The 17,014-nt window shown below is 38.3% G+C and overlaps 1 protein-coding gene across 4 annotated transcripts in view; it reads left to right on the forward strand.

Annotated features, from left to right (window-relative positions):
* Window positions 1–17,014, forward strand: part of LOC122551600 (myosin light chain kinase, smooth muscle-like) — a 422,603-nt gene that overhangs the window by 290,509 nt on the left and 115,080 nt on the right. For all 4 annotated transcript variants that reach the window (XM_043693744.1, XM_043693745.1, XM_043693743.1 and 1 more), the window contains 3 exons: window positions 5,275–5,412; window positions 8,337–8,534; window positions 15,582–15,828. In XM_043693744.1, the coding sequence (XP_043549679.1) occupies window positions 5,275–5,412; window positions 8,337–8,534; window positions 15,582–15,828 (583 nt within the window). The remainder of the gene's footprint in view (window positions 1–5,274; window positions 5,413–8,336; window positions 8,535–15,581; window positions 15,829–17,014) is intronic.

Below are 17,014 nucleotides of genomic sequence, written 5' to 3' on the forward strand. Positions count from 1 at the left end.
TTCACTTTAAAACCAATTCCCCATAAAACAATATTATATTATAAACCTTCATCATACAGAATTTGTTTCTTTCATGCTGACCAATTTAATTATTAATCTGATGTAACCTTGAAGCTGCCTGCAAGTGTAAAAATGGTATCTACCTCATTGCTTAAATTAAATCGTTCACTTTAAATTTTGAAAGTTTTCAAAAAGTCATGTATAATTCAGCTGTATCTTCAGCATTTCTCTAAGTTTGAATTGTAGTTTCAATTCAGTTGCAATAAAGCTTGTTGGAGAATTTCCAGCTTTAAGCCTTTGTCATTGAAATTAAGATTTCAATTACTCATAAAGCAAGATGAATCATCTTATAAACTGTTAAAGTTTTCAGAAGCTGTTGCAATATTAAGAGTATTAGGGAGACAGTGGCCTAATAGTATTATCATTAGACTATCATTTCAGAGAGCCAGGTAATGTTCTAGGGATCTGGGTTTGAATCCCGCCATTCCTGTGGCTTTTGTCCAAACTGTCGATTCTCCTGCTCCTCAGATGTTGCCTGTGTTACGGACTAAGCCAGACTACTCAAAACATTCTTAAGCAGGCAACTCATCTTTGCAATTTGTTTCGGTAAGTGTACAGTGAAAATTACCCAGAGTAAGTTAGCTATGTTGACTACTAGATTTTAAAACAGACAAACATTTATTCGCAAAATTACACAAGGAAACACAAAAAAAAATAAAGAACCCCTACAGAACTTAGCCTATTCAACTAGACTTAATTATGCTGTTCCAAATATATACAACAGTCCCAATAGGCAAACTCCCTTTAAAAACCATTATAAATAGAACACATGCTTACAGGTTGAAGTTGAAGGGCAGAAAGAGAGAGAGTGAGTTTCCACACGGTTTCATGTTGAACTCCTCACTAGGTCAGACTGAACTAAACTGCTCAGCTCAGCTAGAGAGCTGACTACTCACCTTTCTTTATTCAGGTCACTTCTAAAACATAACCACTTTGGCCTGAAGTCTCAACTATTTACATATAAACTAAAGGCCTCTGAAAATCCTTTTCACCTCTGTACCAAACCAGACTGATCGGAGCCCGGCCCGGTTTATTATCCCCTCTGAAAAAAATCAAGGACAGAGTCTTCTTGAGCCAAGAAACAGCATTTAGAAAAAGAAGGAACTAGCTTTGTGACACCTGACCTGCTGTGCTTTTCCAGCACCACACTCTCGACTCTAATCTCCAGCATTTGCAGTCTTCACTTTCGCCTAGTTGAATCCCCCATGGCAGTTTGTGGAATTTGAATTTTAAAAAAATCTGAAATTAAGGATCTAATGATGACCATGAATCAATTGTCAGGAAAAATCCATCTGATTCACTGTGATCCTTCAGGGAAGGAAACTACTGTTCTTACCTGGTCTGGCCTCCGAACCCACAGCTATATGGTTGACTCTCATCTGCCTTGTGGGTAACTGCAGATGGCCTAGCCAGGAATGGCCACGTCCTATGAATGAAGAAAAATAAATTCTATTTTCGATATTCTTCTTTGGAAAATTTTCTGGATTTTAAATTGTTAATGCTTTTACAATCATTAAATTGCAAAGACCAAATTCCAACTGGGTCACGCCCATTTTAGATGAAGAAAATTGAATTGCACATTTTCACATCTTTAAATATTTTTGGTTAAGCAATGAAATTGGCTATTTTAAATAAAAAATGTTTTTCTATCTTTGGCTTCTACATTCTAATCTCTCAAATCATCTATCTGGTTTGAAGAATTTCTTAAAATTAAGGAGTAATCCCAATTTTGAAGAAATTTTACTCCAGCTTATCGTAACAATTTTGATCAGTGCTAAGACTACTCTTAAGATAAATAGAACAATTTAAACCTCATCTCAGCTTTCCAGTCCAGAATTTTTGCAATAACTATAGCTATTTTCATCCTTCCTCTCAAGAACGGACCATACTTCTGGAATGAGTCTGATGTTTTTTCTTTAGTTCGGAATTCAGATTTTCCATCTTCTATCTTTAGTGATTCTGCTTCTGGTCCTTACACTTTTTTTTCTGAATTTCCTTCCATGGTTCTGGTGTTTTGCAATTCAGCTCTTGCTGCAGTAGCTCTTCCAGTCCAGGCTGACCAACTGTTGGCTGGATCTGTGCTCCTTTGTAAAAAGCTTCTGAATTCTTCAAGAGGCAATCACATTTTTAATTTTTTTTTCAATTTTTACTTTGCATGGCTATGGACTATTGCACTGCTGATGATTTCTTATCTTTAGAAGTAGCTCACACCACATTGCCAGCATGTTGTTAGGGATATCTGCAGCTACTTCCTGGTTCTGTTCGGATCTCCTTTGGTAGGTTTTTTATCATCAATAAGATTGCAAGTTACAACAGCGAAAGAACAGAAAACCATATGAAGACTAGATGAGAGACATTATCTCCTTCACGATAGTAGCTGGGTCTAGCTACTCATAACCTAGAATCTAACTGCAGACTGATAAACTCCTCCCAGAGATTGTCACTTATACATCATTGACCGGAGCCACACAAACATTCCTCGGTCAATTCAATCAGACCAACTGCCTGGCCTTTGGTAAGGGCAATTGATGAGTGAACATTTATCCAGGTTTGGGGAGTAGTAGATTGCGCAGGTTTCATGTGGGGAAGATAGGATTTGCAAATTCTAGTTGGAAGGGAAAGTATTTCATTTTTTGATTCAGCTTTAATTCTTTAATTCTTCAGCTTTAATTCACCTTTAATTCTTCACAATTTGTGGCTCATCATGGTTAAAATTTAGATAGGGAGGGGGAACACCATTTCCTGTAATGAAGGTCAATTCTATACAGTCATCTGTGAGATATGCCTTAAATATCTATTCTCATCCACACACTGGAAAAATAGTCTGCTCTTAAAATATTGTATAAATATTCAAACCATAAACAAAAACAAACTAGTATAGTCTGAAAATAAGATTAAAATACTCCCATACTGAGAAAAGACATGTTCCGCACAAACTGGCATTAAAGAACCACATCATGATATAGAATAATAAACGAAAGTCAAACTTTTTAGCCTGAAATATCCTTTCCCTGATGAATGCCATTTAACACTGATAACACTGGTAGGTGGCTTTATGTATCATATTCCCATTCCTTGTGTGAGCATCCAGTCAAACATTCCTATATATCTTGAAACTGTCCAAGTGCACTTTGATCATTAATTTTGTTACGCTGCATATTCAAACACTATTTGAATTTTGAGTTTAAATTTTGATGTTGACAATTATGATTAAAGAAGGGATGATTCTTTTTATGAAATCAACCTCTGAACTGGGTCTAGATATACCTGCACAAAAATGAAGTCCATAAATCAGTTCTTCAGATGAACATTAGTCTGATTTAATCTCTGAAATTAATAAAGCCTACAAGATGTATTGGAAACCAAAATAGCTTGAGAAACCCAGCAGGTCTGACAGCAGCTGTGAAGAGAAACCAGAGTTAATGTTTCGGGTCCAGTGAGCCTTCTTCAGAACTGAGTAGCTTTCTCTCTACAGATGCTGCCAGACCTGCTGAATTTCTCCAAATATTACTTTTTTTTTGTTTCAGATATCAAGCATCTACAGTTTTTTATTTGTTTTTGGCCTATAAGATGTAAATTTGGCTTATAAAATTTTGCAGTCGAGTAGCAAGTTTTTAACCCTTCAAGACTATTTAAGGTATTCTCTAATCAAATCATCTAGTCCTATCCTATTCACCAGCTTACTTTTCATATTCCTCCTATTCACGCATTATTTATGAATTGTGATTAAATAATAGTTTGTTACAGAGAATGGTACTTTCCAATCAACATCTATCATGAAGTGTCTGTCAGTGTCTTGTGCATTTTGTGGCAATAGCCCACATTTAACATGAGCAAGGTATTTCCCAGTGAATATTTCATTAGATTTTATTCCTCATACTTCAGCTGAAAATAATTTTCCATCACAAATTACTGAAAGTGCAAACTGATACCAGGATCAGGGCATCTAGGTCTTGATGAACGACGTGCCTAGTGGCCCACTGATTACAATTAGACTTAAGGGTAACAAAGGAATGCACAATGAACAAGGATATAGGTTGAATTAAAGTCAAACATAGATACAGAATGTCATGGAGATATACAACACAGAAACAGACCCTTAGGTCCAACTAATCCATGCCGACCATGTTCCCAAACTAAACATATCCCACTTGCCTCAACCTCCCTCAACCTCCTACACTCCAGAGAAAAAAGTTCTAGCCTGGCCATCTTATTTTTATAAATCAAACTCTCCATTCCTGGTAATATTCTGGTAAATCTTTCTGAACCCTCTCCAATTTAATAATATCCTTCATGTAGCAAAGCAATTAGAACTGCACACTATACTCCAGATGAGGCCTCATCAACATCCTGTCCAACCTCAACATAACGTCCCAACTCCTAAACTCAAAGACACAGAAAGGAAAAGTTAAAAAAAAACTGATAAAAATCCTGAAGAACATTTTACTGCTTGCAGAAATAAGACTGCATAGATCCAATTGTTCAGGCCCAGGCCCAGCGATATTGAAAAAATTGATCCAATCCATAAAATCATTAAACTTGTTCTAGGCTGTTCAACAGCATTACTCACATTCTGTAGTTATTTTGATTAATCTTTAAAGCTGAAGTGCAACAATTTCCTGAAATGCATGGAAAGGTGTGTAGTAAGCTGGCATTTTTACAATGTTAATGACAGAGCTATGCAAATCTTGGTACGAATTGCTGGTCAATTTGCACATTAAAGATAATTTTATTAGACTCTGTTATTTTGGCAAAACACTCTGACCAGTTGGCACTTTTCTTCTTAGAAGGGTTACATTTGTGTAGTTACATTACTGTGTCGATCCAAGTTATTGTGGCAGCATACATTTTTATAAGCATGTTGTAGCCTGGATGGTGATAGTAGAGGCTCCAACATTCCTACACATCTTTTCGAGACTATATTCTGTGCTAAGTATGTTTTGATAAATGGTTCCTCTTTGAGAAACTGCAGGCCTTTATATCCTGCTACAGCATGTTAGATCAGCCCTAAATAGACAAGCTCCCAACGAGTTGCTCCAAATATTGAAATTAGGCTGACATCAAAATTATAGTAAGGCCAGGCCACTTCACTGAGGGAGGGCATGGCTTATTTTCCTCAAGATTTCACCCATTAAAAAATCTCTGTTATAGCATCATAAAGTAAATTAATGTAAATGTTTAAAGTTGTTTTATACACATATTTTTTGTAAACAGAAAAGAAGACTGCCAAGAAGACTGAGAGTACGAGTGTTGAAGATTCCAAAAGGACATTTGCCCCGATCATCCTGAAGGAGTTGACTGACCTGCAGGTTATGGATGGTAGCCAAGTAAGAATGACAGTGGAAGTGGCAGGTGAGGCAAGCATTGTGAGCAGATAGTACTGACCCAACTGTCCCACAGGACCACATGATGTAAGAGATCACACCCTAAAACGTCTACTGGCAATGCATCTGCAACAGAACTCCATTGTTAATCCCGCACGCAACATGTGAGCCACACAAATACCTGGCAATGACCCAATTACGACTACCTTTCTCTTTTCTCCCCTCTCTTGGATGGCTCCCTATACCATAACGCTAAAAAAAGTAATAAGATGGGCAAAGATGAAATATGAAGGTAAGCTAGCTAGTAATACAAAACAAAAAGGAGTATTTTAGGTATCGAAAAGGTAAGAGAGGCAACAGCGGACATTGGACCGCTCGAACATGAGGCTGGAGAAGTAGTAATCGGGAAAAAAGAAATGGGGAAGGAACTGAACATGTACTTTGTATCTGTTTTCCCACTGGAAGGTGCCAACAACATACCTGAACTTTGAGAGTCAAGGGGGCAGAGGTGAGTGTCGTGGCCATCACTGAGAGAAGCTGAAAGGTCTGAAGGTGGATAAATCACCTTGACTGGATGGATTACACCCCAGGGTTCTGACTGAGGTAGCCAAGGAAATTGTAAAGGAATTGGTGATGATTTTTCATGAATGACTGAGTCAAGGAAGGTCCCAGAGGTTTGGGAAATGACTAATGTAACACCCTGTTTAAGAAGCGAGGGAGGCAGAAGACAGAACTATAGGGTGTTAGCCTGACTTTGGTAGTTGGTAAGATTTTAGAGTCCATTATTAAAGATGAGATTGCTGAGAATTTGTTACTGCATGGTTAAATAGACACAGCTTCATCAAGAGGAGGTCATGCCTGACAAATCGTTTAGAATTTTTTGAGGAGGTAATAAACAACTTCGACAAGGAAGAGCCAGTTGGTGTGATCTATTTTGATTTCCAGATAGCCTTTGACAATGTGCTGCACAGAGGGCTGCTAACTAAGATAGTGTTTGCGGCATGGGACTGCCATGGATAGAGGATTGGCTGACTGGCAGAGAGTAGAGATAATGGGTCTTTTTCAGGATGACAGCTGATGACTAGCTGAGTTCCACAGAGGTCTATGTTGGGACCACAGCTATTAACATTCTACAATAATAATCTGGAAGAAGGATCTGAGGGCATGGTTGCTAAATTTGCAGATGACACAAAGATAGGTGGTGGGATAGGTAGTGTTGAGGAAGTAAGGATGCTGCAGAAAGACTTGAATATGCTAGATGAGTGGGCAAAGAAGTGACAGATGGAGTATGATGTGGTAAAGTGTGCGATTATGCATTTTGGTAGGAAGAATAGAGGTGTAGATATTTTCTAAATGGGGAAAGGCTTCAGTAATCTGAAGCACAAAGGGACTTGAGAGTCCTAGTTCAGGATTCTTTTTAGGTTAATTTGCAAGTTCAATTGGCATTTAGGAAGGCAAATGCAATGTTAGCATTAATTTCAACAGGAGTAGAATTCAAGATTAGGGATGTACTGCTGAGTCTATATAAGGCTCTGGTCAGACCACATTTGGAATATTGTGAGCAATTTTAAGAAATGAAATACCGGCAGTGGAGGGGGTCCAGAAGAGGTTTATGAGATGATCCCTGGGATGCAGGGCTTGTCATATGAGGACAGTTGAGGACTCTGGGTCTGTATTCAATGGAGTTTAGAAGAATGAGGGGAATCATAGAATCCCTCTATTGTGGATGTAATTGACACTCACAGAATAACTGAGAGGCTAGGACAGAGTGCACATGGAGAAGATGTTTCCACTAGTAGGAGAGACTAGGATCTAACAACACAGCCTCAGAGTGAAGGGACAAACCTTTACAACTGAGATGAGGAGGAATTTCTTCAGCCAGAGGGTGGTTACTCTGTGAAACCCAGTGCTGCACAGAGCTGTGGAGGCCAAGTCATTGGGTGTATTTAAGACAGTGGTAGATAGGTTATTGAATAGTAAAGAATCAAGGATTAGGGTGAGAAGTTTGGCAAATGGGTTTGAGAAACAAATCAGCCATGATCAAATGTTGGAGCAGGCTCAGTGGGCTGAATGGCCTAATTTTGTTCCTATATCTTGTGGCCTTATGATATAACACTATGCAGAGAAAGAAATAATACATGCAAATTGTGAGTAGCCTGAAATGGCACTTAAATTTTTAAAAATACAAGAAAATGTTAATGTGAAAGATCATTGATTAGTCAGTATATCACAACTATTACTCATCAATTATTAAAATAATGTTTAAAATTGAGTGTGTAATTTCTATACAAATACTTTTGTGTTTTGCACCAGTTTCACAAGAAAAACAGCCTTTAATTTGTAGAGTTAAGGGAAAGAAATAGTAAATTACATTTATATAGCACCTTTTACAGCCTCAGGAGGTACCACAGCCAAAGAAGTGCTTTTGAAATGGCAGCTGATTTGCATGCAGCAAGCTTCAACAAAGAACAAAATGATTTTGACCTGATAATATAATTATATGACATTAAAAGAGGGATTAAAACTGACAAATGCATTATTGATAACTCCCTTGCTTTTCTTCAGAATTGTGGCATGGGATTTTTGTTTTCTACCTGAGAAGGTAAAAAAAAGTTTAAACTCAGTACTGCACTGGAATGGCAGCCTGGAAATTAGAGTGAAATTTGAATCCACAACTTTTTGATTCTTGACGAGGCAAGAACCAAGTCACGAAAAAAACCAAAAAAGACTATATTCTGCTCCTTTGGCAAAATTGTGTTAAATTTCTATCATTAGCTGTAAAATTAATGTATTTGTAACAAATATTTTAACTCATACTTATTTGTGATTTAATAGCTTTGTCACTACTAAGAATTTCGGCAGCTGGAAAGTTCAAATATACAAATCATTTCTTAGTTGCAAGGTTTCCTGTCTGCTGTTTGTTCACACTAATAGGCGTGTTCAATCCATCAGGTAATCCACCTCCAGAAATTATCTGGCTCCATAATGGGAAAGAAATTCAGGAATCAGAAGACTTTCAGTTTGAGAAGAATGGAAATGAATTCAGTCTTTTTATTCAGGAGGTTTTTCCTGAAGATACAGGAAAGTATACATGTGAAGCTTGGAATGACTTTGGGGAAGCGCAGTCACAGGCAATACTCACTGTGCAAGGTACTATTCTTCCTGATTTGTATTCCAATTGTAGACGTACTAACTGAGCTTGCTTTCATGTGGAGGCTACATTGCAAGCATTGTCCTTTGCATTTAAAGAGGATGGTAGCCTTAAAGGTATGCATTTGAAAATGTGGAGAAAATGATTTATTGTGCTACTTATTAGCTTTAAATATTTTTGCAACTTTTTTTTAAAGGAGGCAATGTTTAAAGCTACTTTAAGTTGGAAGTCTATATAATGGATTTGAAAATATGAACCACTCCATGTCTTGTAAGGTCACCTCAAAATACAATATAATTATGTTCAGCCAGCACAGAATAAATTGCTTTAAGTGATACAATATTTTGGAAGCATAGGAAACTTTTAACAATGCACTCACCATATCATATTCATGTCACAGAAGTACATACGTTTTGGGATTTTGAGGGATTCCTTTTGTTAGTTCATTTAATGAATGAACTGACCTAAGACAGCTATTGTAAACAACTGGAAAATATATTCACTCTCATTATTTTTACAATCTAGACATTAACCACATCCTGGTCAGGGGCAACATTACATAAGAAGGATCCCGCACAGACTACAGAGCCTGTCTGAACTGTCAAAAATTAATTTAAATAGCAGAAAAACCAAATTAATATTGATGAGATGACATTCCACCTACAAGATCATTCTTTGAACACTCTCTGCAGATAGATTTTTATGTCCAGGTTGTAAAGACAAAAGCTTACTCAACTAATTCTTAGTAATAGGAGAAAGTGAGGACTACAGATGCTGGAGATCAGTCACGTGTGTGGTGCTGGAAAAGTACAACAGGTCAGGCAGCATCTGAGGAGCAGGAGAATCTACATCTCAGGCATAGGCCCTTTATAAATTCCTGATGAAGGGCTTATGTCTGAAACATCAACTCTCCTGCTCCTCAGATGCTGCCAGACCTGCTGTGCTTTTTCCAACGCTATACTTTTTGACTGTAATTCTTAATAACAGTACATTAACTTTATTACAAAAGATGTTTGGAATGTTAGAAGTAGGAGAAAACTATACAACCTGTTAAGCTGGCTCCACCACCGATGTGGTCATGGCTATTCTTGGCTTCAACTCCATTGTGCCAACCTCGTGAGCCTTCATCACACTGTCTCCAATGCAAGTATATCCTTCCTTAAATATGGAATTTAAAATTGTATTTCAGGCATGATCTCAAAAAAGCCCTGTGCCAGTCTTCTTTATTCTTTCAGTCCAATCCCTTTGAAATAAAGGCCAACATGCCATTTGCTTTCTGAGTTGCTGATGTACCTGCATGCGAACTCTTTGTGGTCCTTGTACAAGTACACCTAAATTTCAGCAAAATGTAACAAGTCTCATACCTTTTTTAAAAAAAAATGCCACTCTTCTATTCTTCCAACCTCAAATTAATCTCACATTTCCCCACATTATACTGCATTTTGTTTCCCACACACTTGACTTCCTATATATCTTTCCAGCTTTCTTTTGCACATTCTTCATTTCCACTTAGCTTTATTTCATCAGCAAACTTAAACACAATATTTTCTGCCTCTTTGTCCTATTTGTAAACAATAGATTCAATTCCTGTATGGGCTCAGGTACAAAGGTAAAAACAGATAAAAACAATGACTGCAGATGCTGGAAACCAGATTCTGGATTAGTGGTGCTGGAAGAGCACAGCAGTTCAGGCAGCATCCGAGGTTCAGTAAAATCGACGTTTCGGGCAAAAGCCCTTCATCAGGAATACAGGCAGAGAGCCTGAAGGGTGGAGAGATAAGTGAGAGGAGGGTGGGGGTGGAGAGAAAGTAGCATAGAGTACAATAGGTGCCAGGCGTCTGGTGGTGAGGGAGCGGCGGTGAAGAAGGCCCAGGACCTCCATGTTCTCGGCAGAGTGGGAAGGGGAGTTGAAATGTTGGGCCACAGGGCGGTATGGTTGATTGGTGTGGATATCCCGGAGATGTTCCCTAAACTCTCCCCTAGCCTGAGGTGTGATGACCTTCTCTAAAGATAGAGCACTCCTGTGTTCCTCTGGGTCTACAGCAGACTTACTTTTTACTTTATTGCTATGGAGGCAGTTGGATCAGACTATTCCCATCAAGAATATAAAGTTACACTCTGCAGCCAAATCCTAAAGGTACAAAATTCTCAGGGTGACCTATCTTGGCTATCTCACATACCCTCATTTGAAGCTGAGTTACTTGCACCTGATATGTTGCATTCATGGATACTGTCATTATAAAAGCACAAGGAAACGGAAAACAGGTACAAAGAGCATATACAAGCAGTGACTCGTAATTTTGATTACATTTTAAACAGTTGAGGTCTTGGATGAATTTGATTTTTAGATCCAATCTGTATCATAAAAATAAGTCATTTGGCTTAACTGATTCAGACCTGCATTTAGATTCAAATTAACCTCTTCCTTCTATAAGCCCATCCTTTGTCCTTTATTTATGTACTTTGCTTACCTTTAAATACACCTGTGGTATTTGCCTCACCTACTACTTTCTATAGCACATTCCATATTTTTCCTACTCCATGGTAAAGGGTTTTCTCATGAATTTCCTGTTAGATTTATTAGTAACTATTTCTATGTTTTGGTCCCTGCTTTTGGTCTTTCTCCCATGTTCCTACAAATTGGGCTTTATCTACATCACAGAAACTGCAACGGTTCAAGAAGGCAATTAAATACCATCTTCTCAAGAACAATTAGGGATTATCAGTAAATGACACTCACATGACATGAGTAAATGAAATTGTTAAAGTATTTTTTCCATATCTACCCTAGCCAACTATTTCATTAATTTAAACATCTTTACCAGGTCACTTGTCAGCTGTCAGCCTTCTCTACAACAGAAAAGAAATCTAGCCTGTTAGGTCTTTTGGGCTAGTTCTAACCTCTTCTTTTGGTATCATAGCTATTATTAATTTCTGTGCTTTCACCAGTGCCACTATGTTATTTTTGTAAATGGAGATCTAGAACTACACACACAATTGACAAATGTGGCCTCACTAACCTACTACATAAGTTTAACATGATTTCCCAGCTTTTCAATTTGATCTTTTTTATGGCTTTATAAACCTGTGTTGCAACTTTTAGTGATTTTCATTGGAGTGTAGGAGGTTGAGGGATGACCTTATAGAGGTTTATAAAATCATGAAGGGCATAAATAAGGTGTATAGCAAAGGTCTTTTCTCTAGATTTGGGGAGTTCAAAACTAGAGGGCATAAATTTAAGGTGAGCGAAGAAAGATTTAAAAGGGACTTGAGCGGCAACGTTTTCACACAGATGGTGCTTTGTATGTAGAATGAACTGCCAGAGGAAGTGGTAGATGAAATACAGTTACAACATTTAAAAGACATTTGGACAGATACATGAGTAGGAAAGGTTTGGAAGGAAATGAGCCAGGAACAGGCAAATGGGACAAGTTTAGCTTGGGAAACTTGGTCAGCATGGATAAGTTTTTTTAGATTACTTACAGTGTGAAAACAGGCCCTTCGGCCCAACAAGTCCACACCAACCTGCCGAAGCGCAACCCACCCCAGACCCATTCCCCTACACCTACACCTAACACTATGCAATTTAGCATGGCCAGTTCACCTATCCTACACATTTTTTGGACTGTAGGAGGAAACTGGAGCACCCGGAGGAAACCCACGCAGACACGGGGAGAATGTGCAAACTCCACACAGTCAGTCGCCTGAGGTGGGAATTGACCCGGGTCTCTGGCGCTGTGAGGCAGCACTGCTAACCACTGTGCCACCGTGCTGCCCACAAAATTGGACTGCAATGTCGTTTACCTGCTGTATGCCTCTATCACTCTATACCTTTGCTCTTTTACCCTTTAGATTTATTATCCAAATAATATGTGGACTCCTTATTCTTCTTACCAAAGTGGACCACCAGAATTATTTATATTTAAAGTTAATTGCTATTTAGCAAGTTAATGAATGACCGTGGTTCAGTTTACTTGTTACCTCATCCCTTCATAAACATTAGATATTCCAAAACATTGTTTCCTGTTTTTTTTAACTCACAACAATTCCTGTTCCCCTTGTGTACTATGCTTCCTGACTCACATTGGCTCCTGAAGAAGTAATCTCTCATTAAAATTTTTGTCCTTGTTTTCAAATCCCATTTCCTTGCCATTCCCTGTCTCTGTAATCTTCTCTAGTCCTATAGCTATTTGAAATTGCTGTTCTCTTTTATTTCCTTTTGTGCATTCCCAATTAAATTTGCTTCATCATTGGTGGCCAGTTGCATAGGGCCCAAACTCTACAAGACACTCCCTTAACTTTTCTGCCACTTTACTTCACTCTCCTCCTTGAAGACACTGTTTAAGACTTCTCTTTGACCAAGCTACAGGTCACCGACCTAACATGTCTGATCTGGTTTGGTCTCATACTTTGTTTTATAATGTTCTTGTGAAACACCTTGGGAGATTTTATTCCATTAAAGATGATATATAAATAACATTATAGTTGATGCTCTTGTTATCCATATCCTTATTACCTCAAAATTTGACTATTTCAACACAGAACATGGGGCACTGACAAGGTTGATCTTCCATAAACTTGAGGTCTTCCAAAATTCTGTTGCCTGTGACCTAACTCAGCTAAATCCCATTCACCCCCGTTCTCAGTGAACTACACTGGCTCCTGCTTAAGCAACAACTTAACTTTTTCAGTTCATTCATAGTTCTCATTTTTGTAGTCCAATCCTTTCATGGCCTATATCTCCCTGTTTCTATAATCTTAAATCCCACTGAGCAATCTGGGCTCCTCAAATTCTGGCCTCTTCAGCTTCATGGTTTTAATTGTTCAGCCATGAGCACTGGAATTCAGTCCCTAAACCTCACCACTTTTCAACTTCTTTTTCCTCTTTGAGTCATTTCATTAAAACCTACCTCTTTGACCAAATTTTAGATCATTTTCCTGACCCTCTTCTATTTGGCTCAGAGTTAAATTTGGTTTTGTGGATCACTAAATCTCTTTAAGATTTTGTCTCCTTTGCAAAGAGTTCCAGTTTTCCACTTTTGAAGATTTAGCTTTGGAACATCATCAAAACCTCTCTGACTTGAACTGCCTCAACAACTACTCATGTTTTAGTAGCATGATCTCTTCTCCAGAGACCAAGAAATCCCAAGATTCCCAAGTGTCTAATCACCAGTACAAATTCAGTTTTTAATCACAAAATTTCTCTTAAGCTACAACTTTTCCCAGCTACAACAAGCAAATACTGCTTCTGGGCTTTCTTCTCCCATCTCTCAGCTGCATTGAATTACCAATGGCTTGCAGGGATTTTTTTTTTAGCCCTAACCTTTTTCCTTAGCACAGAGCCAGTACTCTCAAGGATATCTCCTCATCAGCAGAACTGCTAACTAGATTCTGTCTAGAGCAGCTTCTGTTGTTGCTCTCTCTCAGAATGTAACTAATTTCTCACAGAAAGCATGTATCTAAATTAAAACCAGCAAACCTTCTTAAGCTCCAGCCATACTTAGAATGACATAACCTGACCTGGACTGTCCTTAATCTGAACTTCAGGGCTTACTGAATGCACTTAACCCTAATTTAGTGCAGATGCCGCATCTCCACCTCAAAGCAAGCTTAAACATTTTATGGCTTCATCTTTTGTCCTTCGTTTCTATTTAACAAACATGAACCCTCTGAACTGCCAATTTTTACATGTTCTGGCTATCAATAAAGCACAATTTAATTACTTTGCCTTTCTCGATCTTCAAGAAACAAAGCCCTTGAACCTTGACATGTATCAGACTTCAAAGTGCATCATTTGCATCTCTCTTATTCAGAGTCAAAACGTGTGGTGCTGGAAAAACGCAGCAGGTCAGGCAGCATCCGAGGAGCAGGAAAATCGACGTTTCGGGCAAAAGCCCTTCATCAGGAATGCTCGAAACGTCGACTCTTCTGCTCCTCGAATGCTGCCTGACCTGCTGTGCTTTTCCAGTGCCACGCTTTTTGACTTTGACCTCCAGCATCTGCAGTCCTCACTTTCTCCCTACATTTCTCTTATTGTCCACTGTTAATTTTAATTTTAGAAATTATTGTTTTATAAACACCAAAACACATGAACCATGAGTCAAGAGTGTGGTGCTGGAAAAGCACAGAAGGTCGGGCAGCATCCCAGGAGCAGGAGAATCGCCATTTCGGGCATAAGCCCTTCATCAGGAATGAAGCTTGTGGGCCGGGGAGGGGGTGCTGAGAGATAAATGGGAGGGTTGTTGGGCTTGGTGGAAGGTAGCTGAGAATGCAGTAGGTAGATGGATGTGGGGGAGAAGGTGATAGATCGGAGACGAAGGTGAAGTGGGTAGATGAGAAAGGTGATGGACAGGTCAGGAGGGCGGTGTTGAGTTGATTCAATTTGCTGAGTGATGACACCTATGCTCCATTGATGCATCCAAGTGAGTATCACAGTGGCAATTAATTTTCAGACAACTATTTCAGATTTTTACCTCCAATGGAGGTAAAATTTCATTGTTCTAAAGAGTCTCCGCAATCGTAATATAATTCTTACCTTGCTGAGTCACAGAGGTTTATCTATAATGAAGAATTTGGAAGTAGGGTTGCCAGCTCTGGCTGTATATATTTCTGGCGATTGTAGCATATTGCTTCCTCCCTTCAAAAAGTACAAAAGGTCACTCCTACTACCACCCTCACCGGGTAATAACTTCCTGTTGTTCTCACTCCAGGTTATTGGAAAGCCGAATGTGTCTTGATTATCCAACTAGTCAATGCTTAATTGTTAGTCAACTGGCCTTTTTACCCAATCACTAACACTTTTATAATTAATAAAATGAAAAATTAAAAGGAAAAAGAAAAGTAAGCACAACATGTTCATATCCCCTATCATTTTTCTCCTGGGGTTGCTTATGAAGTTTCAATTCCTGTGACTACAGGACAATGCTGGAAGGTTGGCAGCCCTACTTGGAAGTATATTGCGAAACAGGAATCAATTTAATGCTGTGCACAGTCCAAAGTGTTTTTATCAGACAAAAATCATATAGAAGTCTCTTATGATTCTGTAGAGCCCCAGGATGGGATACAACCCTGGTTCATCAGCAAGCCAAAGGCTGTGACTTCAACTTTAGGGGGACATGCCCTCATTTCATGTGCCATCGCTGGAGATCCATTCCCAACTGTGCAGTGGTTGAAAGATGGGAAGGAGGTTATCATTGATGAAGGCTGCAAAGTCCTCCAAAATGAGGATGTGTTTACACTGTTCATCAAGAATGTCCAGCTTCATCATGCTGGGCAATATGAAATAAGGCTGAAGTATGTTTAAATTGCATTCTCTTTAAGTATTTATTCTGTTATCCATACAACATATGCAACAATCTCAATGTGTTTTGGCATTCACTTTATAGATTGATCATAAATGTATTTAAAGAAAATATTAATGTGTTCGCTATAAATTGCAAATTGCAGATAAGTTCTAGCTATTTAATTTATTTTGTACTTACCATATATATGTTCATCAAGTTTTATTTATAATTGTAATATGTTATCTTTATGAATTGCAGTCCATTTTATTCATTTGATCTGACTCAATTATTTGACCACAGAATATTGCCTTTAGCAAAATTTGTCTAAATCTTGAACATTTTTTTTTAAATTTGATTTACCATTGTGACATATACCTAGGTACAGTGAAAAATTCTGTTTTGCATACAGTACAGGCAGATCATACCATATAAAGTTCATTAGGGTAATAGAACAGAGCAAAGAATACAATATTACAACTGCAGAGAAGGTGCACATAGAGCAAAATCAACAGTAGATTTAAAATTTGACAGGTCCATTCAAAAGTCTAATAGGAGCAGGAAAGAAGCTGTCTTTGAATCTGTTGGTTTGTGTATTTATGATTTTCTATCTTCTGCCTGATGGAAGAGGTTGGAAGAGCTTATAACCAGGATGGGAGGGATCTTTAATTATGCTGGCTGCTTTCCTGAGGCAACAAGAAGTGTACGTAGAGTCATTGGATAGAAGGTTGGCTTATGTAATGGACTGGGTTGTGTTCACAACTCTCTGTAGTTTCTTGTGGCCCTGGGCAAAGCACTTGCCGTACCAAGCCATGATGCATACTATGTGTTCCATAGTGCTTTCTATGATTTATTTATACTAGCGCAGTGGCCTGCAGTTTCCATTCAATCTCACAATTCTCGGTACAAGGTCTCCCAAGGTCAGGGTAATTATTGTAGAAGCTTGGTCTTGTACATTTTTAGTAATTCAAAAGGACAAATCAGTGGGAATTCTCATGCTTCCCAAGAAAATTCCTTCAAGGAACTTGTAATCAGATCAGGTCTACATTTATGTAAGTGAACATTAAAGCTTTATTAAACATAACTATATACAAGGCTTAATAAATCCGCATATACTCTGGATACAGACTAAGATACAGACTACAAACTAAATATCCAGTTCTATGTGAACTAATATTATTTTGCCAAAGCTCCTTATG

The sequence above is a fragment of the Chiloscyllium plagiosum genome, chromosome 7, assembly GCF_004010195.1.
Source record: "Chiloscyllium plagiosum isolate BGI_BamShark_2017 chromosome 7, ASM401019v2, whole genome shotgun sequence".
Taxonomy (NCBI): domain Eukaryota; kingdom Metazoa; phylum Chordata; class Chondrichthyes; order Orectolobiformes; family Hemiscylliidae; genus Chiloscyllium; species Chiloscyllium plagiosum.